Here is a 26,299-nt window from a genome sequence, read left to right as displayed (position 1 = left end):
CCGGAAGAATAGTCGCATGTGATGTTTTGTGATATTCAAGGGCTTAACGTCGCTGAGTTGACAACAGCGCCTCGGTGGGGAGCTCTAACCCTGGGCTCTAAAATTGAAGGCCAGCCGGGCCGGCTCTTACTTATCCCGAGCTCCGGCAACTCAGCCGGGTCCTTTCCAGAGACGAATTTAACTGGACCCACAGAGCCACCGTAGCGCTGGTTCACAGTCGGGGAAGAGCTAGTCTTCGACCTGTGGATTCGTTAGGGCAAGAGGAACCCGTGTAATGTGACCAACACCAGCCTTCCGATTGGCTCTCAGGGCCTCCCTCTTCTCCCCCCCATTGAGTGGGCTGGAACGCTGGAAAGGTTACGCGCATGCGCATTTCCCGGATTTCCCCTGGCCACCGAGTGGAGCAGTGAGGTTGGGCGATAAACAGGCTGTGGCTGGGGAGGAGGGGCGGGGACGTTTGTTCCTCCGGGACTTTTCACGCCCCCTATTTCGTTAGGTGTGGTTAGGTTCGGACGCGGGGTCCTGGCGGCGGGGCTGGAGCCTACTTCTTTGTGAAAGGGGAAAGTAGCTCCCTCGGAGCACTGGTGAAGTTGCGGAGCGGGTGCGAGACGGCGGTTTTCCCCTATGCCAGCCAAATGGTGCGGCCCTGAGCTGTTTCAGGACCCAGCCCGACGTGTCTGAGAGAGGCCCCGGAGGGGGCAGGGAGGTGGCCCGCAGAACGCGGGTTCTGTGAAGAGACGTGGAGAAAATTCGACTCGGAGAAGAGGAAGAGCCCGATTGAAAGGGAGCGAGGCCGCTGAGGGGGAGGGGGCTGCCAAGATGGCGTCGGCCTCCTCAGGGCCGTCGTCGGTCGGGTTTTCATTCGCGGATCCCGGCGTCCCTTCCTGCGCCTCGTCCTCAGGTAATCAGGGTGGGGCGTGGGCAGGGGGCTGATGGCGGCTGTGCGATGGGAACGAGTGCGAGACCTGGGAGGGCACCTGTAACGGGATGTCCGAGGAGTTGCCGGTAAGGAGGACGGAGATTGGGTTTTCAAATAGGGCTTTCTGAGCGGGCGGGGGAGTCTGAGGAAAGGATGGATTTGATTGAGGAAAGGGAGGCTCTCAAAAACACAAGCTGTCTTCGAGGAGACCGACTTGAGAACTTGAAAAGGGATGGAGATTGAAAATGGGGGTAGGAGGGTAACAGAAGGGAAACCGAAAGAAGTAGAGAAAACTGAAGTAAACGGAGGCCTTGTATTTAGAGGAATTAGTGTGAGAGGCAGGTGGAATTCAAGTTGACTATGGGGTTAATCGGATAAAAATGTGGAAGAGAAGCCATGGGGTTAAAACATGTTTAAGGGTTATGTGACGTTTTCTTTGGATTGCTGAGGAATTAGGGAATTGTGGGTTTTGTTGGGGGTGGGAGTTATTGGAGACCTTTTTCCTTAGAGGCCTCCCCCCTCGTGCGTCATCCCTTCCCAGTGCCGACCCCCGCGCACGCGCTCGACCCACATGCATTTATATCAGACACCCTCCTTGGAGGATTCCCATTTCCAGACTGCCCACCTTTGGGAAGGAATAGGGCGTTTTGAAGGAAGGCGGAAAATTAGAGTCCTGAAAGTCATGAAGTCATGAAGTTTCTAGACCCTAGAAAACAGATGGAGAAGATGGAATGATGCACACTAGAGGCTGAGAGAGGTTGTGATGGGAATTAGGCCTGGGAATGATGGAGTGCTTGGGAGGTGGTTGTACGTGCTGTGGAGAAATATTGCATAATAGGAAATGCACTGGAAGAATGCTTAGGCTGTATCAGGAAACCGGCACTTGGAGCACTGAGCCAGGGTAGTTAGAAACTACTGGAGATTGAGGCAGGGCGGAGGAGCCCACAAGAAAAGCAGCAGATTGTGTGTAGGAGGGAAAATGCGTGTAAGTGTGGGGAGGTGGGTGGAAATTGAGTCAGAAACTGTTCTAGAGCTTCCATCAGAAATGTCTGGTGTTCCACAGTTACTGTTGCCTCTACAGGCAGGAGAAGCTGTCAGATGTTGGATGCTGTACTTGAGAGGTTGACATTTCCTTAGGCCTGCGATTGCATCCTTGCCTTTTGACTTGGCTAAATAGAGGGTTCCCGCTTTCATATTCCAGCTGGGATGAGCTTGGCTACATGGTCACAAGTATCTTTTTCATAAGCTGCAGTTTTATTTATGTACATCTATTTTTAGTTTCTTGAGAGGTGTTTTTTGCCTTTCCTGTAAAAGCATTAGAGGACCAGAGCAACTCGTGTTGCATTCTAAGTGGGAAGGATGAGGTAAAATAACAGGTGTTTTTCTAGAGTAGTCCCTTAATTTAAACCTTTTCTCTCTTTCCCCCAATGCAGAAAAGAAGGTTGTATGTAGTTCTTAAGCTTATAAGAAGTTAGGTGTTCTATTAGAACCAGGGTAACCTTAAAAGCCATGTATTTATGTTCCAGGATTTGATTCAGCCTCTGTCCCATGGAAGTATTGGCCATGTGGGCAGATTTAGGAGTAAAGGAAAATTTCTTTTGTCACTTAATGGAATCATCTTCCTCCTCTTTCATCTCTACTGCTTTGGATAGTCCTGCTGTCTTTTTCAGATGTCATTGTTTGATATTTTTATGTTTCTATGTTTACTGCCAGATCCTACAGCCAGCAGTTAGTAATTCAGATGGTGTAAATGTTTTTGTCCTATTGTGTTTTCACCAGAAAATAAAATGCTGGGTTTCAGTGGACGTTACAGCTCCTTGACTCCATGATGTTCACATGAGAAGTCAAGGTATAAAAATGTCTAAAAATAGCTTCAGATTCTTACTTTTGTTTCTCACACCTTCCATCTTTGCTTCTTTGACAAATGTTGAAACAATTGGATTAAGAAATTAAGAAAAAGTGTTTATAAATAGTCCTGAAAACCTGATGGGATTTTTGTGTCCAGATCCATAGTGTTGACTTTTTTTGTGTATCTTCACTTTCACTTAGGTTTGGCCTTAGTAAATTTAATTTAATAAAATATTTCATTCTAAGGATGTGATTGAAGAAGAAGGATATTAGATTCTGATGCAAAAAAAGGCTATTAGAGTTTTTTTTTAATTTTTATTTTTTTTAATGGGTTTTATTTGTGATTGGGGGTGAGTGTTGCTGTGTCTGGATGGTACCAGGGGAATTAGGACATTGACACGAATGAGTGATGGTTTATGATTTCCTAAATTGTTAAAGGTAAGAAGGCTGGCTTTGTAGAAATTCAAGTAGGAGATTGTGTGTGTGGGTTTTGTAACCATTCTAAAACCAATTTATTGTTCTTAGATGTTTAGCTGAGCTCACTTAAGTTTTGGTGGAACTCTCTTTGACAATATTGAAAATGGATTCAAGGTTAAGAACGTTAGGATTCAGGGATAGATTGATGTCTTAGATAAGCTGCCTATAACCTTTGGAGGCTCAAAATCTTTTGGAATTCAAATTAAGAAGGACAGATTATTTGGAACAGTCATTCCCTGTCTAGATTATTTCACCATTAAGTCAGAGCTGGTCTTTTATTCTGCTGACATGTGAAATACAGAGGTTAGATCAAACCATACACTCTAAGTGATGTTTGACATCTTTTCCCATTGGAATAATTAATTACCATGTTTCGATTTGGGGGAAGCAGTTATAAATGAATATCAGCTTACAGCAGCCATCATCATGTGCTTGTTCTTAACACTTTGTTAATAAAAGTTGATGCAGTTTGCCTTCTAGTCTCAGCTATTTGGTGTGCAAAGGAAATTTATTCCTTCTTTTGCTTTCTCCCCATCCTCATTATTTGGACAGTGGCACCACTTAAAAATAAAATTAGCCCTGATGAGGTGCTGTTGACAGTATGACCATCTGTCACACCAGTGTGCAGAGAGCCTGTTTCCCTATCTGTAGTTTGACTAGTTTATCAAGAGCTTGAAATTCAGGGGCGCCTGGCTGGCTCAGTTGGTAGAGCATGTGACTCTTGATCTTAGGGTTGTGAGTTCAAGCCCTACATTGCTGTACAGAGGTTACTTAAAAACAAAATCTTAAAAAAAAAAAAAAAAAGGATTTGAAATAAGCCACTGCATCCCTTTTTTAAACTACCATGAAGGGAGTAAGGAGTTTCTGTTTTGGAGACTTGATTTGAAGGAGTTAGAAAGTAAAGTTAGAATGCTAAGGTGTACACTGTTCTCTGAAATAAGAGCTTTGTGATAAAATCATGCGTGACTCCCCCAAGAAAAAGTACTCGAAACATTAGAAGATCATGAACCTGTAGTTCCTTTTTGCTTCAGACAAGAACATTTCTGAAATTGTGGCCCTTCACCTATGTGATTTTATCATGAGCACAAATGATTTGGAAATAACTTTATAGCTCCTTTCCTGACTTCATGTAACTGCTGAGGGAAACCCCAGAGAACACAGGACTGAAGCATTTTTGCTTGGGACCTTTATAGTAGGGCCAGCCTCATAAATCCTTGATTTTGGTAGCTCTCTTCTTCCCAGAAGAGCCCTACTAGTCAATTAGCCTGTAATCTGATAACTCCAAATGGTAGGGATTTTGTTGAGTATTTTGTTGTTGTTGTTGTCTGTGTTCTGTCTTGTTCTCTAGAGAGAGAATGAGTGTGTGTGCACGCTCGTGTGAGGGGGAGGGGAGGGAGAAAGAGAGCGCATCTTAAGCTGGCTCCACTCTCAGTCTAAGGCTCAATCTCATGACCTTGGGATCATGACCTGAGCCGAAATCAAGAGTTGGACACTCAACTGACTGAGCCACCCAGGCGCCCATCCGTGTTCTTTGTGTCCAGTGTAAAACATTTGTAGGCTGGTCCTTTACCCTTCAGTGCTTCTGTTCTAGTGGATAGTAATACAATTTAAGCCACTTTACTGGAGTGAGAAACTGAAATTTGGAAATATAAAGATAGAACAGAATGTCATGTAGTCAGAATATGACTAGGTTCACCATTTTGGTTGACATTTTGTAAGTAGGGAGAGATATTGCTGTTTGTTTTCTCCATTGGGGTTTTGACACTTCTTTTTTACTTTTGTTCCCTTGGGTAGATTCTGACAGAAAACTGACATCGGAATGTCACTGTTTTTGTTTAACCATTTATTTCTGCCATGGCTGCTCAAGCTTGGTCAAGTATGATTATACAGATTTTTTAGGTGTCTTGTATCAGATATTAATTGGTAATAATGTACTGATAAGTTGGCTTTGGATTCAAAATTGTATGTTTTGTTGGTTTCTGTGTGCGGTTCTGGGTTGATACAAACGTCTTCTGATTAATATTTGCCCAAATAGGTGCGAGCTACTAGTTATTACATGTTTTATTAGTCTGTGTTTCTTTGATAATATAATGGAAACTGTAGCCTGTGAAGTGAATAACAGAGATAAAACCAGGCCAAAGACAGAACTGGGGATAAAGAAGGAAGGTGGTTATTTTTATCCTTTAATCTGGATATGTTCTTTCCTAGAATTTTAGGGTATTCTTGCTTGACATAAAGTAAGAGCAAAGTTGTTAGTTTCTTCTCTCTTTCTGTTGACTGGGTGTGTTTCTTGATCATAGATAAAAGTATGTTTGAGGAAGTATACTATTTTCTGATAGCCTGGTAGAGGGAATCTCTGTTTCTCTGTGTTCCAAACCCCAGTCCGCCATTCAGTCTCAAAGAGAGTGTTTGGGTTGATGGTATTTATTTCCTAGAGGAAACCCCTTCCTAGCCAGTTTCCCCTATCTCGCTTCACTCCCCCACCCTTTCCTATCAAAGGAGAGCATTGTTTAGTTTCTGTGTATGTGTTGATTGGTTTTGTTCACACTTCCTGTGAGCTTCCATCATTCTTTTTACAGTTTTCTATTTGAAATGAACTTTTTTTCCTCAACCACTCCATTTTTTTAAACTTTGTCTCCCAGTCATTTTTCTTTCTTCTCCTGTGAAATTCCAGTCTGTTTGTTTGTAATGGCTGTAGACAATATGTATTTCTTTTTAAAGGTTTTATTTTTTTTAAGGATAATTTTTAAGTTTATTTATTTTGAGAGAGAGAGAGAGCATGCACGCAAGTGGGACAGGGGCAGAGAGAGAGAGAATCCCAAGCAGGCTCTGCATCCCTGAAGATTTTTTTTTTTAATTTTTTTTTCTTTCTTTATTTTTTTTTTTAAATTGTTTTTAATGTTTATTTATTTTTGAGACAGAGACAGACAGAGCATGAACAGGGGAGGGTCAGAGAGAGAGGGAGACACAGAATCCGAAACAGGCTCCAGGCTCTGAGCGGTCAGCACAGAGCCCGACGTGGGGCTCGAACCCACGGACCGTGAGGTCATGACCTGAGCTGAAGCCGGACGCTCAACCGTCTGAGCCACCCAGGCGCCCCTGAAGATTTTATTGTTAAGTAATCTCTACACCCAACATGGGGCTCGAACTTAGAACCCCGAGGTCAGGAGTCACATGCTCTACTGACTGAGCCAGTCAGTTGTCCCTGTAGACAATGTATTGGTAAACATCTGATTCCAGAAAAAGCTCCTTTCTGTTGAGTCTGAGGAAGACTTTGGCAAGAGTAAGGAGGGCAAGTTCTTTGCAGGGAGTTCAGTATATCTTATTATTTACCTTATATACTTAACTGAGCAATGTGGGTTTAACCCAGAAGAAGCACTATCCCAAAGATCAGCAGTGTTGATGGGGAGTGGTCTAAAGGAAGGTAAGCAAGGGAAGTTGTGGGGAAAGAATGGGAAGAGGTCTTTTTAGCATACATAATCAGCTGAAGTAGAGTAGATTTCCAGTGAACAATGTAGGTAAACAAACTTGGTAAACTTCAAGTTTTCATTGACAAGAACCTGTATAGGGACACCTGGGTGGCCTCAGTTGGTTAAGTGTCTGACTCTTGATATCGCTCAGGTCACGATCTCACAGTTTATGATTTCAAGCCCTGCTTTGGGTTCTGGGCTGACAGTGTGGAGCCTACTTGGGATCTTTTCTCTCCCTTTCTCTTTGCCCCTCCCCCACTCGTGCTCTCTTTCTCTCAAAAAATAAATAAAAATAAACTTAAAAAAAGAACCTGTATAAAAGGGATGACAACAAAGTAACATTATCTCTTATTTTCCTTGTAATTGCCTTGAAGTGCATTGTTTGGGGCAATGATATCATTAAAATTATAGACTTTCTCTGCTAAAGCCTGTACATTCTGATCCATCAAGAGTCCTTGCTTTTTGAGGATAGATAGAGCCAGGTTTGGAAATAGGAGGTGGTGATCTGCCAAGAAATCAAATACTTTTTGGCCATGAGTGGCTTATCCAGGAGACTCCTGTCTCTTCGGAAGGACACAATTTTTTTTCAACCAAAGTTTTAGTGCCAAGAAAACATATATGAGGCCTGAGAACCATGAAATTTGCCTTGTAGAAGTAAAAGTTCATCACTAGAGGGAAATGAAGAGGTATTTTAATTAACCTCATTTTCCAAATCTGGAAACTGAGGTTCAGAGAGCTTGTTACTAGTGGCAGAGGTGTTACAACACCTCTGTATGTTACCAGGCTGTATGTTACCAGGATGAGTTTTAGTAATCTTGTAACTCATTTCCTTGCTACTTAGTTGGCTGTTATCTGAGGTGACCTCAGGACTGGTAGATCAAACTGCTTTGTAGCTTTTGTTTCTAGGAGCATCCTTGGCTTTCTGACTTTTTTCTAGAAGATCCTTAGGAAAACTTGACACTTGATAGGAAACAACATTTAGCTTTCCTCTGGGATGTGGCTTGGTTTAGTCCTTATTGAGGGGGTGGTAATGGTACCTTTTTGTTTGTTTCTAAACAGTTTTTTGAGTGCTTAGGAGGTGGGCTGATACCTCAAACATATTTCTCAGTATTTTCATTTGGAGAACATGTTGTGCCTCGCACCTACAGGGGTGTAATTAAAATGGCTTTCAGTATTTCAGGGTAACAAGGACCAGAGAGATTGCTTTAGAAAGTGCAGCAGATAACTGGGCTGATTGTGTTTCTGTTTTGTGTAGGTTTTTGCTTTTGCCTTTTTTTTCCTTTTAAAACCTCTGGCTCTCACTCTTCTCAACCAAGAGAACCCCTGAGAGTTAGCATTTTGCTTCCCAAAAGTCTGTTTATATCTCTTTGTGCTCTGTGTAGGTATCCTTGACACGTTTGATGTGGTAGTATTGGAAAGTCATTGAGCTAGGTCTCTGGGATTGCTTCTGTAGGACTTGCCCAGGCGCAACTCCAGTTGTCTGAGGAATGCACATCCGGCCAGCCTCTGGCGTCCCCAAATTATATGTGTACTTCAAACATTGAAGTCAGTCACACACTGCCTCTTAGTTTTTCATCTGATGGATGATGTCATCTCATCTCCAACGGAAATGCTTCTGTTCTGAAAGTGCAGGGAGAGGCTCTGGTATTAAGGCCAAGTCTGTTTTGTTCTACACTCTGGTGGGGGGAGAAACAACTCTAATGTCGGAGGTTTTTATGGTTGGGAAATATCTTTATTTCAGTTATCTCCTCTTTTAAAGTCAACTCATTTCCCCTTCTGAAGTTTGCTTTTTTATACTTCTCAGAATTATATTGATGGTTTTTCTTTTCCTCTACATTTTCTCCTTCTTAATAGTGAATATTAGTCTGCAAGTAGTTCAGTGCTAACAAGCAAATATATGGAGAATCCCATTGGTGTTTTGCCAAGTGACTAGAAACCAGCCCCTCCAGTACCTTTTTCATCAGAAACATAAGTTAGGGTGGGGCTGAGGACCAAAATGGAGTGCTTCCTTAAGACTGGTCCAGAGTTCTCCGAAAAGTACTCTGTGACGTGGTGTGATGATTCAGTGTTGTATTTTAGCAAACTTGATTGGATTGTTTCCACTTTAGCACTTGACTGGTTCAGCTGTTTTGAAATTATTTTAGTAACATTAAAGATTTCCCAGCTTATTTTCATAATTTGGAGGGTAGATCTTTTATATTTTTCAGGGCCTGGTATCCAGGAGATGCGCTGAAATTAAGTACCCGTTTTATAGGAAAATACTGATATTCTGGAGGACATGAAAGATAAACCTCTTCAGAGAGAGCCTCTTATATGTGCTGATGAATGTTTCAGGTTGTACAAACATCTCAAAGTGATTTGTGGCAGAGAGTGAGTGTAGAGGAGTCATGCTTATTTGTAGCTTGGGATTGTGTGCATTCTGGACATTCTCTTTTCACATTTTTCTTCTAGTGTATCTCTGCAGCCGCTCACTATGATTATAATGAGCTTGAGATAATGTGTGAGGAGGGAGTGATATTGGTCTGTATGTGTGGGACTATCTTGTAGTGGTTTACTAGGGAAAATGGAGTAGTAAAGCCATCCCTGTGTATCTCTTTTCTTTAATTATGAAATTATCTATGTAATTATTTTTTCCAGAAATTTTACATAGATAAGGGAAAATTAATATTTAAAATTACAAAATCAACCTAATTTTGGATCTTTTCATTGTATGTAAATACATGTGAATTTATAGATAAGTGTTTGACAAAAGTATTGTACTATATAATTTTTTTAACTTTTTTCATATCCTATTCTTAAATATACATAAGAATAATAGTTTATATATTCTATTCATGACATGATTTATATCACCAATCTCCTTTTGTTTAGATTTTTTTCTAATTACAGTATCTATCCAATAATAGTTATTACATACAATGCTGCAGTAAATATCTTTGTATATACGTCTTTATCCACTTGGCTATTTCTTTAGGATAAATTCTCACTTCTAGGTCAAATTGTATATATATGTTTTTAAGACTTTTTGCTAGGCATGACCAGATTATCCTTCAAGAATGGAAGACCCTCAAATAAAATGTACATACATTTTTTTTTAATTTATTTTTATTTATTTATTTATTTATTTTTTAATTTTTTTTTTCAACGTTTTTTATTTATTTTTGGGACAGAGAGAGACAGAGCATGAACGGGGGAGGGGCAGAGAGAGAGGGAGACACAGAATCGGAAACAGGCTCCAGGCTCCGAGCCATCAGCCCAGAGCCTGACGCGGGGCTCGAACTCACGGACCGCGAGATCGTGACCTGGCTGAAGTCGGTCGCTTAACCGACTGCGCCACCCAGGCGCCCCACATTTTTTTTTAAAGGGTAGATGCCTGTATACAGATGAGCTTTGCACCTGAAATTTTCTTGTCAATATGAAACCACTCCAGAGTGAAATGATTTGGGTTACAAATTTTGTGACCACTCTTGGAATTTTCTGCCAGAGCTTCTCTTGTTTTTTGGACGTTTACTCAGAACTGCAAAAAAATTGTACATTTCAAGTATGGTGCTGGGGATCGGGTTAAGTAAGCCCTGTTCACAATTTTAAACTTTAGAGGGGTTTTGTTTTTGGTTTTTTAATATGCTTATTCTGCTGTAAGCAAGTAGAACCCTCGAAGTAAGTGATAACTTTCTGTTTTTCCTCATTTAGGTTTCAACTTTCTGTGCTGTGGGGTCAGCCGTAAGAGAGGTAGATCTGATGTGTATCTGTGCTGAAGAAGCATGAGCTCCTCGCAGTAACTAGCAGCCAGCGTCTTTTCCCCATAACAGTGACAGACTTTGTGTAGTGGTCACTACATGGCCTTCTTCTGGGAAGGCTGTGGGTGTCTTGCAAGCATTATTTGATACTAGCTCCCATTTCTCTCTGCCCTTCCCAAAAAAGATGCTATCTTAACACAGAAAGTTCTTTTCTTACAGTTCCACAGTATGATACAAATCAGTCAACTACCTTTTGTCTCCCTCAAAATCTTCACATAACTTCCTTTCCTTTTGTTTCATTAAATTAGTCCAAACTCTTCTTCTTTTCCCTTTCTACTGCATTTTTCATTTCTCTGACCCTTCCCATCCTGTAGATAGGTTTCCTAATTCACATGCAGATAATAGTTACTAGTTATTTATAGAGCATTTATCATATGTTAAATGCTATACGTGATTTAATTCTCTTAACAGCCATATGAGGAACATGTTATTATTTGCTTATTTTATACATGAGGTAACCAAGGCCTAGAGAGTTTTCACTAACTTGTGCAAGCTTGCCTAGTTAGTGATGGATCAGGTATTCAAACCTCAGGTGTTCTGATTTCAGAGCCCACATTTCTACCCACTGTGCTGCTATTGCTCCCCTGACTAATCTGAAAGTCTGTGTGTGAACTAATGTGATTTTAAACCAGATTAACTATTTATTGTTGAATGGTTACTGACTGAACCAGGAATCCTTGGTGAAGGAGAAAGTAGTACAGAAGACAACTTCCCCTTCTGACCTTAGCTCTCCTAGAAAAACAACAAAATTCTGAGCTCTTCTGTGCATAAGATGTGGAGTTATTGATTCTTTCATTCTTTCAGAAAGTATCTTAGAAGTTAACGTGCCAAGGATTGGTAACGATTATGCATTCAGTTCCAAGATCCCTAAAACAAAACAAACACAAAGAGTTTGTCTATCAGATGCCTTCTTTTTGTCCACTGAAAATTCAATAATCCTAAAAGCCTTATGCTTTTAATCAGAGCCAGTCATGGTCCCACACACACCAAAAAGAAAACTCTAATCTGAGATGGAGTTCTTTTTTTGTCTCCAAGTTATTGATGTTTTATTACAGAGACAAAAAGGTACTTTTCTATTACTAGTGAGGACCTTAACGTCTGTAAAACTGCTCTTGCAAATATTAGACTTGAAAGAGGTTTCTACTGCTCTAGAATACAGGCATTATTTGGTCCAGAACAAATATAACTTCACTAAAAGAAGCAAAAGGTATTTTCCTACTCTTCTTGCTAGTAACATTGATGACTGTTACCAGAGGGACAGAATTGTCATTATTGTTAATTTAAGATGGAGAGGAGGAGGACTGAAGGAGAAGGACTCTTATCAGTGAAAATGAAAAAAAGATTTCCTTGTCTCGAAGAAATGCAAGGTCTCAGGGGAAGAAAATTGTGTTCATATTGTCTTTTAGAAGTTCTGAGATTAATTTAGTTTAGTAGAGTATTCTAGTTCCCTTGGTGCTTGCTTGGGCTCTCTAGACACTAGGTGGCCAGGAAATTGAAAACAAAACTCTCTTAGAAGAGAGTTGAATTGGGGATTAGGAATGTGAATTCGTGTTCTGGCTCTGTCACTACCTTTGCTTTCTGATTTTTGAGCACATCCCTTAATGCTTTTGCTTTTACTTAAAAAAGAAGATTAGACTAAAATTCTCAAAGGCCCTTTTGGAATTACTTTTTTCATAATATAAATGGTTATTGATTTGTTAGCTTGACAACGGGCAAGTAGCTTTGTTTATGACTGAAGGAGCTGAGTTTTCAACTTTTGTTTAAAAATCAACTTTCATCAATAGCTATAGATTTCAGGGGCGCCTGGGTGGCTCAGTCAAACATCTGACTTTCCCGGTTGTGGGAGCCCCGCACGGGTCGGGCTCTGCACTGGGTGTGGAGCCTGCTTGAGATTATCTCTCTCCCTCTGTCTCTGCCCCTCCCCATATCCTGGGGTCTCTCTCTCTCTCTCTCTCTCTCTCAAACAAACAAACAAACAAACAAAAAACCCATCTGTAGATTTTAGCCAGACTGAGCTTGTGTTGTTAGAATTTTTTAAAATTCCCAAAGTGAGTACACCCTTGCATCTCTAGGTCTTTTCCATTTTCTTCTTTCTGCAGAGTAACTAGGGTTCGATATTGCCATGGTTGTTTCTATATCATCTATTGTCCCGCTCAAAAATAAGTTATTTGAACGATTAATTTTTTTCTGATGCAGCCTTTTTGTCAAGGCTTCATTTCTTGCTTTCAGTGCTGCAACATTAGTTGTTTAGAATGTTTCTTGGTCCAGGGCCTGTTAATGAGAAGGAGTCCCATAGTCATGAAGGAAACAGACTATGGACATGACTTGGGAATTTAGTGCAATATATAAAGAATTTTACTTCAGAACTTCATCTGGGTGCTTACTTTTTACCAGAGAAACCTCTCAGAAAGAAGCCAGCTCAGACGAAGTTGATTATCCAGACTTGTTTCCTTCTGTGGTATTTTTTCCCTAAACTTTTAATTATAAAATTTTTAAGCCATACGCAAAGTAGAACGAAAACTATAAAGAACCTCCTGTGCCCATCATCTAGCTTCAGCAGCAATATTTTGCAAGTTGGTTGCATCTATTCTCCCATTTCCCTACCTCCACCCCTTAGAATATTTTAAAGCAATCCCAGTCTTCATGTGATTTCAGCATAAATACTTCATAATGTTATTCCTACAGATCGGGACTGTATTTTAGGGGGAAAAGGAGGGAGGGAGTTATGACATAACCATAGTAGTATTGTCACATCTACAAAATTAGTAGTCGTTATTTATTTCTCCTCTCAAGGTTCCTGTCCCAGAAATCTTTTTAGTTTACTACTTATCTGATCAGCATCCAGACAAGTTTCATACATTATACTTGGTGGATATGTCTCTTAAGTCCTTAATTTAAATGGTTCCCAAAGCCTGTAGTACTGTTTTAAGGGTCAAATGAGATACGTTTGTAAGCTTTCAAAGTGCTATACAAATAAACATTTTGCCAGTGGAAAGAAATACTTTCTAAAAAAGTAACAGCATTTCCGTTGAGTCTTGCAGTCAGCATTAAGGAAAACTAGGAGGATCTGCCCAAGTGATAGCAGAAAAAAAAAGAAAAATTTGTGAGCTCCTCTAGGTCAGGAACATAAAACTCTGTCCATAGTGCCTGGCATCGTTCCTGACATGTAACAGATGATCAATTAATAGTTTTTAAATAAATGAGGTGGGGGAGCAGAAATAATTCAACATTGAACTGGTGTTGGGAGGTGTTAAAATTGAGCTGGCGAGAGGTGGGTCCAGGACCTTTTTTTTTTTTTAATTTTTTTTTAAATGTATGTTTATTTTTGAGAGACAGAGACAGAGTGCAAGTGAGGGAGGAGCAGAGAGAGAGGGAGACACAGAATCAGAAGCAGCCTCCAGGCTCTGAGCTGTCAGCACAGAGCCCAACACAGGGCTCGAACTCACAAACCGTGAGATCATGACCTGAGCTGAAGTCAGATACTTAACCGATTGAGCCACCCAGGTGCCCCTCTAGGACCTTCTTTATAGCTAAGCTGTCAGCCTCCATATCTGCCCCCCCTGGGTAATGTGCTGTCCTTTCTTGTAGCACATGCCACGTTTCATGGTGTGGACTGATGATGTAGGCTTTTTCAAAATTTATGTATTTTAAAAATAATCTCCACACTCAATGTGGGGCTCAAGCTCATCACCCTGAGATCAGGAGTTGCATGCTTCACTGACTAAGCCAGCCAGGCACCCCAATATGTAGGCATTTTAATAATCCTTGAGAGTTTTGGCTTAGATGGGAGAGGCAGGCCCCCAGTTTCTCAGGAGAAAAGTTTTTCCCTGAGTAAAGTAAATTTTAACATTGGAGCTCTGCCCTATACTGTTTCCCTACCCAAAAAGAGAATGATATATATAGATCATGGATATGGATTATAAGATAATAACATATCTTTATCAGAGAGAATTTTTCACAAAGATGCTAGAAAACAAACTTTCTGCTAAACCATATTCTAGTCTTATCCATAGGGATGAATCTCATTTCCCTTAAACATTGGCTGGCTGGCATTACCAAGCCCGGTGTTGCCATGCTGAGTTGGTCTCCCCCCAACCCCCCAACTTCTCCTTCAGTTCCCTCAGCTCCTCTTCCTCCTCCTTCTGTACTTACAGAAGAGAAAGTTTGATTATGAGGTGAACAGGTACAATGCTGTTGACTCTTCGGTCTCATGGACTTCTCTAGTAGACAGTTTCTTATTGACAGAGCTTTGGACCAAGTGGTCAAGCCTTAGCAGGTGGTATCTGGTTCCTTGAAATGTCACTCTGTTCTTTATTAGGTTTGTAGACCAACCTGGGTGTTAACAGCAACACTGGTAAAATTCTCTAGATATTTTTTTCTTCCCTTCCATTGTTCATTTTTGTTAGATTCGAGCTCCGGTCTGTGCCACAGGGGCAGAACTTCAAGCAAGGAATAGAGTAAATCTTAGGTCCATGTTCTCTTTGAAGAGAATATTACTTGGTCTGATTGTTACTATTTAGATCCCAATATTGTTCTAACTGCTTCAGCTATAGTGTCCTTGGGATTAATCCCAGTTTTGCGCTTGCTGATAGCTAAGCCATTGGCACCAAAATTCTGCTAAGTGAACTCCTCCCATCCTGGTTCTGGGTACTTTTGCAAGAGTGTAGCAGCTGTAGAGCTACAATTTTTGTGGGATAAAACTAGCAAAATAGAACTTTTCAGGGAGTAAGAAAGCCATATACCTAACTCTGTGCCTTGAAATCACTTAATCTGCCTTTTTATCTGCATTGTTTAACTTTGTCCAGTGACTACTTCTCTACAGAGGAGGAAATACTGTCAGACTAGGGCTGGATGTTGGCTTTTCTTGGTTCTGCCAGATCGCTTCCAAACCTCTTCCTCTGGGATAAAAAAGGAAGGGATAGGCCAAGCATTGACCAAGGAGTGCAGAATCAGTGTTCGTCTTCTTAACTGAAAGCCTACTGATTTTCTCATTGAGAATCACTGATTCCATAGTTGCATGTACGCACTTGCAGGAGGGTTGGGGAGGGGGGGGCGCGTTGGGAGGAGCCAAGTAATTTGAGATGCTGATTAAAATTTCATGAAGGCCTAGGTAATTGAACATTAAACCTTGCTACGGGCCCAACTTTGCTCTTGCTTTAGAAATCACAGAGTTGGGGCGCCTGGGTGGCTCAGTCGGTTAAGCGTCTGACCTCAGCTCAGGTCATGATCTCACAGTTTGTGAGTTTGAGCCCTGCATCGGGCTCTCTGCTGTCAGTGCAGAGCCCGCTTCAGATCCTTTGTCTCCCTTTCTGCTCCTCCCCCGCTCATTCACAAGTGCGCTCTCTCTCAAAAATAAACATTAAGAAAAAAAGAAATCGGGGTGCCTGGGTAGTAGCTCAGTCAGGCGTCCAACTTCGGCTCAGGTCATCATCTCATGGCTCGTGAGTTCGAGCCCTGTGTGGGGCTCACTGCTGACAGCTCAGAGCTTGGAGCCTGCTTCAGATTCTGTCTCCGGCTCTCTCTGCCCCTCCCCCACTGTCTCACTGCCTCTGTGTGTGTGTGTGTGTGTGTGTGTCAAGTATAAACAACAACAACAAAGAAATCATGCAGAAAGAACATATTTGTATAGCACTTTATAGTCTATTTGATTTAGCTTATCTAATCTTTACATAAGCCTTCTAATATAGGTTCTTTTTTAGTTAAGTATAGAGAACAATTTTCCTGATTTAAAAGAGATTTGAACCCAGGTCTTCTGATTTTTAAATAGCTCAGCATGTTGACTCTTGGCTAAAAGGTTATAAGATATAAAAGGTTAGACTTTTTTTTGTTGGTGGTGGACACTTTATTGTAGGTCAGTAGCAGTTTTAATCCTAAATCTGAATCATCCTGGCTTATTGTTCCTTGGAAGCTTAGTTTAGGATTCCATTACTAATTTACCTAGTCTTTTACCCAAGTAAGTTGATGATTGAAGATGAAGCATCTCTAAAGGGTATAGATTATTGGGCTCTACTGGTTTTTCAGTTTTCTGGGTCATTTTATGTAGCATGTCTTCCTAACAGCTAGGTGACATTTTCATTGCCTCCGTTTTTGGGAAGAGGAGTGAAAACTATCTGTTCCCCATTTTTTGCCACCCTGACTCACTCACTATCGGGAAGGAAATTTTACTGCTCTGTTTATTGGTAACAGAAATACTTGGTCTGTGGCCTCTGTACAACTAAGGGCTAATTATCACAACCTTGCCTCTGAGCCCAGCTGTATTCTGAAATTCTCAGGGCCCTTGATCAGTTGTCTTAAACAGTCATAATTAGAGCTTTACCTTATTGCCCTTAATCCCATGTGTCTGTTGCCTCACCATTAATCCTTATACATATAGTGGAACCGGGGTCTTCCTACTCAAGTATTAACTTACATTATTGAAGATCCATCCCATCAGTCTCTTTTTAATTTTCTTTAATATGGCTAATCTTTATTCCCTTTGAATTCGTTAGAATTAGATTGAAGTGATATATCAGTAGTCTTTGAAGGTATAGATCAATATTCTCCAATATGAAGGGGAGGACAGTCTGTCTCTGAGTGTTCATGTGTCTCCAGTATGATCATGGATGAAAGTTATGGGGATGACAGACCCTTGAGAATTGATTTAACCTTTCAGGGTAGGTTTTCTACAGATAGGTTCTTTTAGTCACTTTAGCTAAATATATTCTTACAATCTTTCCTAAACTTAAGTGAATAAAAGTCATAATACAAGATTGAACCACACACTTGTCTTACACATCTGCATTGATTAAATATTTGGTAAGTAAAACTCACTTTAGTAAGTAAATGCCAACAAATTCCTGTTGGGTTTACAGCAGAAATCAAGGTGAGGAGGTAGAGATGCAGAATCTTCATTATTTTGACATTGCATTTTCTCGTCTTTAGCTGCCTCATTTCCATAGATCAACTCTTTACCTTTTTTTCTGAAATAATTAATTAGGAATAAAGCACCATAGATAGGCTCTAAAAGTTCTTACCCTTTTACCACTAAAGGAAAAATTATCAAGCCCTAGACTCTCCAGTGGGTCTTTAGGTATCTCTTATACCTGTTCTCTTTCAGCCCTGGTATCAAATGAGACCCTCTTGACTGATGGTTAAATGTATCAAGAACAGATATATTTTCCAGAAAAAATATCACCTGAGTAAGAAAAGGGACTAGAACAAGAATGGAATATGCATAAGGGTTCTGTGAGTATGGAGGAAGAAGAGGAATGAATATTTAAAACCCCTTCCCAAAAGGATCTAGTATCAGAGCAAGAGGCAGGGGCTCATGGGTTTAGTTTGACGCAAACCCCGATTGTTTCAGTGTGCTTGATAGAGATTGTGGGTACTAGTGTGTGTGTACACACTTGTAATTGTGTTTTGTTTATTCTTTTAACAGCATCTGGAATCAAGAGACCCATGGCATCTGAGGTGAGTTTTATATTGATATCATGTTTCTAAAGCTTTAATTCTGGGATAGAAGGATACCTGTTTATAACATCTTTATTTTTAACCCTCGGATCTTGGAAGCTAGACTAGATTCTTACATGTCTTTGGTAAGCTAGAAATTATACAACTACCTTTGTTGCAGTTTATTGTAGGTATTAATAGCTCACATTGATGATTACAAAAATTTTTTTTTAGTGCTTATTTTTGAGAGAGATATAGAGCATGAGTGGGGGAGGGGCAGAGAGAGAAGGAGACATAGAATCTGAGCTGAGCTTAACCAACTGAGCCACCCAGGCGCCCCTATCTTTTTTTTTTTTTTTTTTAATGTATCAAATACAGTGTACCAGAGAGTAAATAATTTACCTAAGTGCCCTTTATTCTTAATTAGTCCTGTAAACACCGCTGTGAACTAAGTACCATTGTTATCCATGTGTTACAGATAAGAAGAGTGAGGATTAGAGGTTCTGTAACTTGCCCAAGGTCACACAACAAGTGGGATCAATAAGGCTGGGGTTAAAACCTGCACAGTCTGGCACTAAAGCTCACTCTCTGGTTTTTGCTGTTACTGCCTTCTGGTTACATAGCTTCAGTGAATTTAAAGAACAACTTTTAACCATACAGATGCTGTTAATTGCCCAAATTTTTCTTTTCTGTGCAGAATATCTTCCATTTGCTTAACTTTCTTTCTATTCATTATTTCCTGAATCTCTTCTTACTTCTTGCCTCTCTCCTCGGTTTTATGACAGGGCTTCAGAATGCAGACCCCCTTTGGCCTGTGATTTTAGATTTTTCTCTTGAGAACCTCTTTCAAGATCTTTGAGATTCTTTACTGAAGGTTTTCTGACACTAAGGGCCTCAGCAAGAACAGTAAAACTTGAATATCAGGCCCTAAGATCATCATACCCTATTTACACTGGGCTTTTTTGCCTCTGGCTTGTTAACTTAAGGAGTATTGACTTCATGAAGAATACCTTTGTGTCTTGTGCTTCATCTTGATGTGGGGAATTGCCTTCTAGGCTCAGCTGCTGTACTGTGTTACTCCTTCCTCATTTCAGGGGCTGTCATGTGGGTGGAAAACAAAGCCAAAGCTCATTCACAGGAATCTCTTCATGGCCCTGAGGCCCCTGTCTCAGGAGTCCTCTTATTGCCTCAGCTTTTTAGTGCCTCAACTAGCAGTACTTTCATTTGCACGTGGCTAGATCATTGTTACTGGTGAATTCACTTTGGGCAAATAGTGTTCAGGTCGGGTTGAAGGTTAGAGAGTTAGTAATTTCTGAAAGGAGGTTGGTGAAAAAAAGAAGGTCTGTGGAACTACTTTTAACCTATCTGCTTCTGTGAACTGAGGTTTGTTCTTTTTCCTGGAGCAGCTATTTCGTAGTTCTCTTGTTTCTGCTTTTCCTTAATGATACTCATTTTTTTTTTTTAATTTATTTTTGAGAGAGAGAGCATAGGTGAGTGAGTGCTAGTAGGGGAGGTGGGAGTGGGGGGGAGAGAATCCCAAGCAAGCGCAGCCCGATAAGGGACTCAAACTCACAAACCATGAGATCATGACCTGAGCAGAAACCAAGAGTTAGACACTTAGCCAACTGAGCCACCCAGGCACCCTGGTACTCATTTTTTAAATGTCATCTTTCTGAGGATCAAAGGTGAAGCATGTGGGGCACCTAGGTGGCTCAGGCAGCTGAGTCCAACTCCGATTTCAACTCGGGTCATGATCCTAGAATCATGGGATCGAGCCCCACATCAGGCTCTGTGCTGAGCGTGGAGGCTGCCTAAGATTCTCTCTCTCTGTCCCCCCTTTTCCATCTCCTCCAGCCTGCATTCTCTCTCTCTCTCTCAAAAAAAGTGAAATATTTGTGCCTAGGAATTTTCTGTGTTCTTTTAGCCAGTTAATTCATTGGGAAGCAACACTAGAGCTGTGTATTTGCACGGAATGAATCTTGTGAAGACTTTATAAAATGTTCTTCTAGAAAGGGTAGGTTGAGTGTTTCGGTTTGTTTTAATGTACCATCACAGTAGCTGTATGGTGTATGGCATGGGGATTGTGTGCTAATTTTGACTCTTCTTTTTCCAGGTGCCATATGCCTCTGGCATGCCTATGAAGAAAATAGGCCACCGAGGTGTTGATTCCTCAGGAGAGACGACATATAAAAAGGTATGTCTGGAGGCACCTGGGTGGCTCAGTTGGTTGAGCATCCGACTTTGTCTTGGGTCATGATCTTGCGGTCTGTGAGTTTGGAGCCTGTTTCGGATTCTGTGTCTCTCTCTCTCTCTCTCTCTCTCTCTCTCTCTCTCTCTCTCTCTCTCTGCCTCTCCCCCACTCATGCTCTGTCTCTCTGTCTCTGTCAGAAGTTAATAAACATTTAAAAAAAAAAAAAAGGTATGTCTGGGTGGAACCCTTTCATCTTACTCCAGGAAGGGATAATTCTGTCCCCTTGATGATATTCTCCACATTTTGTCTCATTCCTTGATATCCTAAGCCTTTGTGCAAGAACTATCATACAACTTGGACTTTAGAGTTTACTTGCAGTTCTGGACTACTCTGGAGATTCTCAGGCTTCCCAAGGGACAGTGTTCAACCTTCCATTGAGCATCTATACTTTGTTTAATATGGGGTGTGATGATTTCTTGGAGTCCTGTTTCTGGCCCATGTAGATTTTTCTTACATGTGTTCTCTGCCTTTATTGCACTGTCCCAAGTAATAGAGGTGGACTGAAGTCTGTCGGGCACCTGGCCCTCCCTGGGAATGGGCCCAAGGCCCAGTGTCAATTCCACAGATATATATCGAGCTCTGTTTATGTGCTGAACATTGAGACAAAAAGATGAGTTTCTAGTCTAATTGGAGAGGCACACACTTAAAAATCTAGTTATAAAAAAAATTTTTTTAAGCAATCTCCACCCCTGATGTGGGACTCAAACTCATGACACCAAAATCAAGAGACATGCTCTACCGCCTGAGCCAGCCTCTAGTTTTAATTTTATTTAGTTTTAATTTTAATGCTTAATGAGGACTAAATAGAAGTACCAGTAATTTAATACTTGATGGGGATTGGGGATGAGGGAAATCATTTAGAGCAAAACTGTCCAGTAGAACTTCATAGTGATTGAAATGTGCTATAATCTGTGTTATCCAGTAGTAGCCACTGGTCATACTTGAATGTGGCTGATAAGACTGAAAAGGTGAATTTTTAGTTTATTTTGATTTTAAGTTGACAAATAGCCATGCATGGCTGGTGTATTGGGCAGCACAGATCTAGATGATCTGATAATTTCCTATAGGATTGTAAGAGTGGGGCTCTTGACCATAGGGTGATCATTTTAAATCTAAATACTTCCCGCGGAAATAATTTGAGTCTTTCAGGCTTTTTTCACTTAGGAACTATTTTGTGCCACTCTGTTGTCCTTGGGACACCAATCAGGCTCTGCCTTAAAAGGACTTAAAAGGCCTTTTGTAGCCAGGTAGTCAATCAAAATATCAGTTAATTTTAGTTACATTCTATATTCCATGAATAAAATGTTTGGAGAAGCCCCAGGTACTCTGGGGGCAGGAACCTTTGGAGTGAGATATAAGATTGTTGTCTCAGGACGTTATCTTCCAAATGTAGATATGGATAGGCAGGAACACCTTGCCTAGCTGAGGCTGACTCAGACAGTCTGCCATTGCTACTGTGTATCTTTGTACCCTGCCAGTCTTTACCAGGCTTAACTGCCGAGTTAAGCAAGAGGTTGGAGGAACTGGATTGCCCCAGCTTAGTCTGAAGTATTAGAAGGGCATTTGCCTTTGGAGTGCTTCTGGCTCTTCCCTCCAGAGTTTTTATTGTTCTGATCAGATTTAATACTAGAATCTTTCCTCTCATTTCTCTTCTGTTTCTCAGACAACCTCATCTGCCTTGAAAGGTGCCATCCAGTTAGGCATTACTCACACTGTGGGAAGCCTGAGCACCAAACCAGAGCGTGATGTCCTCATGCAAGACTTCTATGTGGTGGAGAGTATCTTCTTTCCCAGGTACAGAGGTTAATGTTCATGGGAATTTCCTGGGAAGTGTGGCTTTTTCATATCAACCTGAGGGCAGTTTTAGGGGTTCAGGTCTAACATAGGCATGTGCCCACTGTCCAGTCCTTAACTTGATCTTAGTTGGGGTGATGTGGGACTGGAGAATTTGGAGAGCAGATGCTGTTTTTTGAGTACTTCCATGAGCCTCTGGCCTGTGGAGTGAGCCGTAAAAGCAATTTAGTGCACTAGGTAAGAGGCAGTGTGATTCTCTATGCCCGTGTCTTAATCCCCATATTGTGCCAATGTCCCGTTAAGTAACTGCCTCTTTTAATACCTCTGGTTCTCTCAGAAGGGATGTACTGACCTGCCTCTGGGTGACTGAGTGTCTGTCTAGGGTAGACTCCTTGGTTGACAGGGACTGGTAAATTATAAGTTCTTCTATTTAACCCTACAGTGAAGGGAGCAACTTGACTCCTGCTCATCACTACAATGACTTTCGCTTCAAAACCTATGCACCTGTTGCCTTCCGTTACTTTCGGGAGTTATTTGGTATCCGGCCTGATGATTACTTGGTAAGCTTCTGGATCTCAGGACCCTATGACTCCAGTACCAGAGGGATCCTCCCAAAGGAAAACCCTCTCTCCACAGTCTTGCTTTTCTAGTCTTTCTTTAGAATAGCATCTGTACTTAATTTCTGTACTTTAGAATTGCATCTGTACTTAATTTCTGGTTGGACAAGCCCTGGTATTTCTGAACCTCTTGCTCTCTTCTTTCTGGGCCCTAGTACTCCCTCTGCAGTGAGCCACTGATTGAACTCTGCAGCTCTGGGGCCAGTGGTTCCCTCTTCTATGTGTCCAGTGACGATGAATTCATCATTAAAACGGTCCAGCATAAAGAGGCGGAGTTTCTGCAGAAGCTGCTTCCAGGATACTACATGGTGAGAAAAGAAGAGCACTTGGCCACCTGTGCTGCCCACTCCACTCTTGAGCAAGGTGGGGGTTGGGGGGTGGGGTGGTTCTTGTCAGCAGGGCAACATGATGTCAGCACTTCTGTCTTAAAGACGTAATTCATTTTGGGGCTTTTGGGCCCATCTCTCTTGCCTCTCTGGGGCCAAAAGGGTTTTATCTGTCATATTTTAAATGTTATTTGGCTTAGACCGTCCTACCCAAAGGTGATATTCAGTGATAATTTTGTTTTCTGTTCTTAGTCTACCTCCTACACCAGGAGAATGAGGGTTACTTCCCTTGATAGTACTCTATTCCATCTTACTCTGATTGACTGCCCTTGGAGCTTCTGGAGAAGTTAGTTTTGCTTCACATCACACCCACAAGAATATGCTATACCAAGGGCTTAGAGTTAAGACTTTTTCAATACGATCTTCTCTTGAACCTCTTTGAAAGAATATGTCCATCATACATTGAGTATGCTGACTGATTACTGGATTGGAGGGTCTGTGGCTCAGCTTGATGGTAATCGGATCACTGAGATAGATGTGTTGGAAAATTGTAAGCAAATATGATGTGGCCTTATGGGCAGACAGATTGGACCTGAACCCCATGTAGCAGACAAAGAAAGATGGGTGGCAACTTTTTGCCCTTGAGTTTCACTGAAAATCAGCTGACTTGTTGTCTTACTTCTTTTTACTTTCATGCCCACAGAACCTCAACCAGAACCCTCGCACTTTGCTGCCTAAATTCTATGGACTGTACTGTGTGCAGGCAGGTGGTAAGAACATTCGAATTGTGGTGATGAACAATCTCTTACCACGGTCAGTCAAGATGCACATCAAATATGACCTCAAGGGCTCAACCTACAAACGGCGGGCTTCCCAAAAAGAGCGAGAGAAGCCTCTACCCACCTTTAAAGACCTGGACTTCTTACAAGACATTCCAGATGGTCTTTTTTTGGATGCTGATATGTACAATGCTCTATGTAAGACCTTACAGCGTGACTGTTTGGTGAGTTTGTCATATTTCCTTTACTCTCAGATACCAAAAATTTCAGTCACTTAAACAGGTTATTATTCTCCCATCAAATCTGTACGAGATGGGACTCAGTTCCTTAGCTCTATATGTCCCAGACTTCATTTAAAATAACTTTTACAGGGGAGCCTGGGTGGGTCAGTCAGTTAAGCATCCGACTTTGGCTCAGGTCATGATCTCACAGTTCGAGAGTTCAAGCCCCGCAGTGAGCTCTGTGCTGACAGCTCAGAGCTTGGAACCTGCTTTGGATTCTGTGTCTCCCTCTGTGCCTGCCCCTCCCCCGCTCACACTCTGTCTCTGTTTCTCTCTCTCTCAAAAATAAACATTAAAAAAAAATTGTTTTATATAAATGTATTAATTACAGGGTACCTGGGTGGTTCAGTCAGTTAAGTGACTGACTTTTGATTTCAGCTCAGGTCATAATCTCCTGTTTCATGAGTTCAAGCCCTGCATCGAGCTCTGTGCTGACAGCTCAGAGCTTGGAATCTGTTTCAGATTCTGTATCTCTCTCTCTTTCTGCTCCTCCCCCGCCCTCTCTCTCTCAAAGATAAACATTAAAAAACATTTTAAAAAATTAATTAAAAAATTGAAATAAAATAACTTTTACATTAGGTCATTGCTGAGCCTTTACATTTTTACATTCTGTTTATCCTCCCCACACCTGGCTTCATTTTCTTCTCTACCTCTCCTAGGCCTCATAATCCTGTATTCTTATTTGCATATTAGCATCATTCCTCAGATCTTGGTCCTGCCTACCAAATCCACATTTATATCTTGGAAGCTGTGTGCTGCTGAAGGAAATCACACACCTGTGTCTACTGGCATCTCTATAGGTTGATGCTGTCCAGCCTCAATATTGTCCACCAGTCCACTTCCTGTTCCTTTCAGCACAGATGTCACATGATTGGGACTGTCTCCAAACCATTTTCTAACTTTTATCCCCCAGCCTTGTTTCTCAACAGACTACCTTGCTCTTCTGTTCCATACCATCCCTTTGTCCTGCCCCCATCTCCAATTTATAAATATGTCTGCAGTCACCCATCCTTAATCTCCTTTCTGCCCAACTTGGTGTCTTAGTCCGGGTCAGTCCCTTTTGCAGGACTATTTCCTTAGGATCCTGCTTCACAACTTCCTTCCTTTCCCTCCCCTGGCTTCCGCCTCTACCAACTGTTTTCTTTCTACGTACAAACTTTTCTCTCTTTTATCTTAAGGTTAGGAGGGTCCTTTTTCAGTGTGTCTATCTAATGATGTTTCTATTTTTTCCTTTTCATTTATCTTCACCTATTCTTGCCTCAACCCACTGTCCTGGCTTTTGCTCTCTCTTCAAATGAACTGTTCTCCCCAGTGACGACCTGGGATGCCAAATAGAGACAACTACTTTTTTTTTTTTTTAATGTTTATTTTGAGAGACCATCCCAAGCAGGCTCCCCGCTGTCCATGCAGAGCCCAAAGCAGGACTTGAGCTCCTGAACTCTGAGATCATAACCTGAGCTGACATCAAGAGTCAGGTGCTGGGGCGCCTGGCTCAAGTCGGTTAAGTGTCTGACTTCAGCTCAGGTCATGATCTCACGGTCTGTGAGTTCAAGCCCCGCATTGGGCTCTGTGCTGATAGCTCAGAGCCTGGAGCCTGCTTCGGATTCTGTGTCTCCCTCTCTCTCTGCCCCTCCCCTGCTTATGCTCTGTCTCTCTCTGTCTCAAAAATAAATAAAAACATTTTAAAAAATTTAAAAATGTAAGCTTTAAAAAAAAAAAAAAAGTCAGGTGCTTAACCGACTGAGCCACCCAAGTGCCCTGAGACTACTTCAGAGTCTTTCCTTGAATTTTCTGCAGCTTGACAGTTGACTATTTCCACTTTCTTAACATACCTTTTTTTTGTTTTTCGTGACACTTTTTCCTACTGATTTTTTTTTTCCTCAGCTGTTACTGTAGGATCTTTCTCTACTCCGTAACATTGTCCATCCTTGTTCTTTGCTTACTCTGCATCTATTTACAGGGCAATGCCTATATGTTAGTTTGAGTCCTTTGGTTGAAAGGACTAGATACAATGGAGCAGAGAGTTGGTTTCAAACTTTAATAAGAATCACTCCTGGGGTGCCTGGGTGGGTCAGTTGGTTAAGCATCCAACTCTTGATTTCAGCTCAGGTCATGATCTCAGGTTGTGAGATCGAGCCCTGTGTTGGGCTCCACTCTGGGTGTGGAACCTGCTTGAAGTTCTCTGTCTCTCTCTCTGTCTCTCTCACTCACTCACTGTCTCTCTCACTCACTCACTTTGCCCACCCCCCTCTTTCTCCAACAATGACAACAACAAAAAAGAATCACTCCTATGCTCTCTTCATCCCTTCCTC

At 41.5% G+C, this 26,299-nt stretch overlaps 1 protein-coding gene across 6 annotated transcripts in view; it reads left to right on the top strand.

Annotated features, from left to right (window-relative positions):
- The window catches only part of PIP5K1A (phosphatidylinositol-4-phosphate 5-kinase type 1 alpha), a 38,745-nt gene that overhangs the window by 2,935 nt on the left and 9,511 nt on the right, over positions 1–26,299 (top strand). For 2 of the 6 annotated variants that reach the window (XR_013557375.2, XR_013557376.2), the window contains exons 2-7: positions 17,929–17,960; positions 20,053–20,133; positions 21,854–21,984; positions 22,427–22,544; positions 22,757–22,909; positions 23,631–23,930. Coding sequence is in view for 2 of the 6 variants with exons in the window: in XM_060622661.3 (XP_060478644.1) it covers positions 820–901; positions 10,405–10,443; positions 17,929–17,960; positions 20,053–20,133; positions 21,854–21,984; positions 22,427–22,544; positions 22,757–22,909; positions 23,631–23,930 (936 nt within the window). In the remaining 4 variants the exon portion in view is untranslated. Of the gene's footprint in view, positions 1–388; positions 902–10,404; positions 10,444–17,928; positions 17,961–20,052; positions 20,134–21,853; positions 21,985–22,426; positions 22,545–22,756; positions 22,910–23,630; positions 23,931–26,299 lie in introns of those variants that run through there. The other 4 variants (XR_009607196.3, XM_060622661.3, XR_013557374.2 and 1 more) reach the window with 4 other exon arrangements.

Source organism: Panthera onca, chromosome C1 (genome assembly GCF_046562875.1).
Source record: "Panthera onca isolate mPanOnc1 chromosome C1, mPanOnc1 haplotype 2, whole genome shotgun sequence".
NCBI classification, from domain to species: Eukaryota; Metazoa; Chordata; class Mammalia; order Carnivora; family Felidae; genus Panthera; species Panthera onca.
Note: the sequence above shows the minus strand (reverse complement) of the source record. Positions and strands in the feature narration are given on the sequence as shown.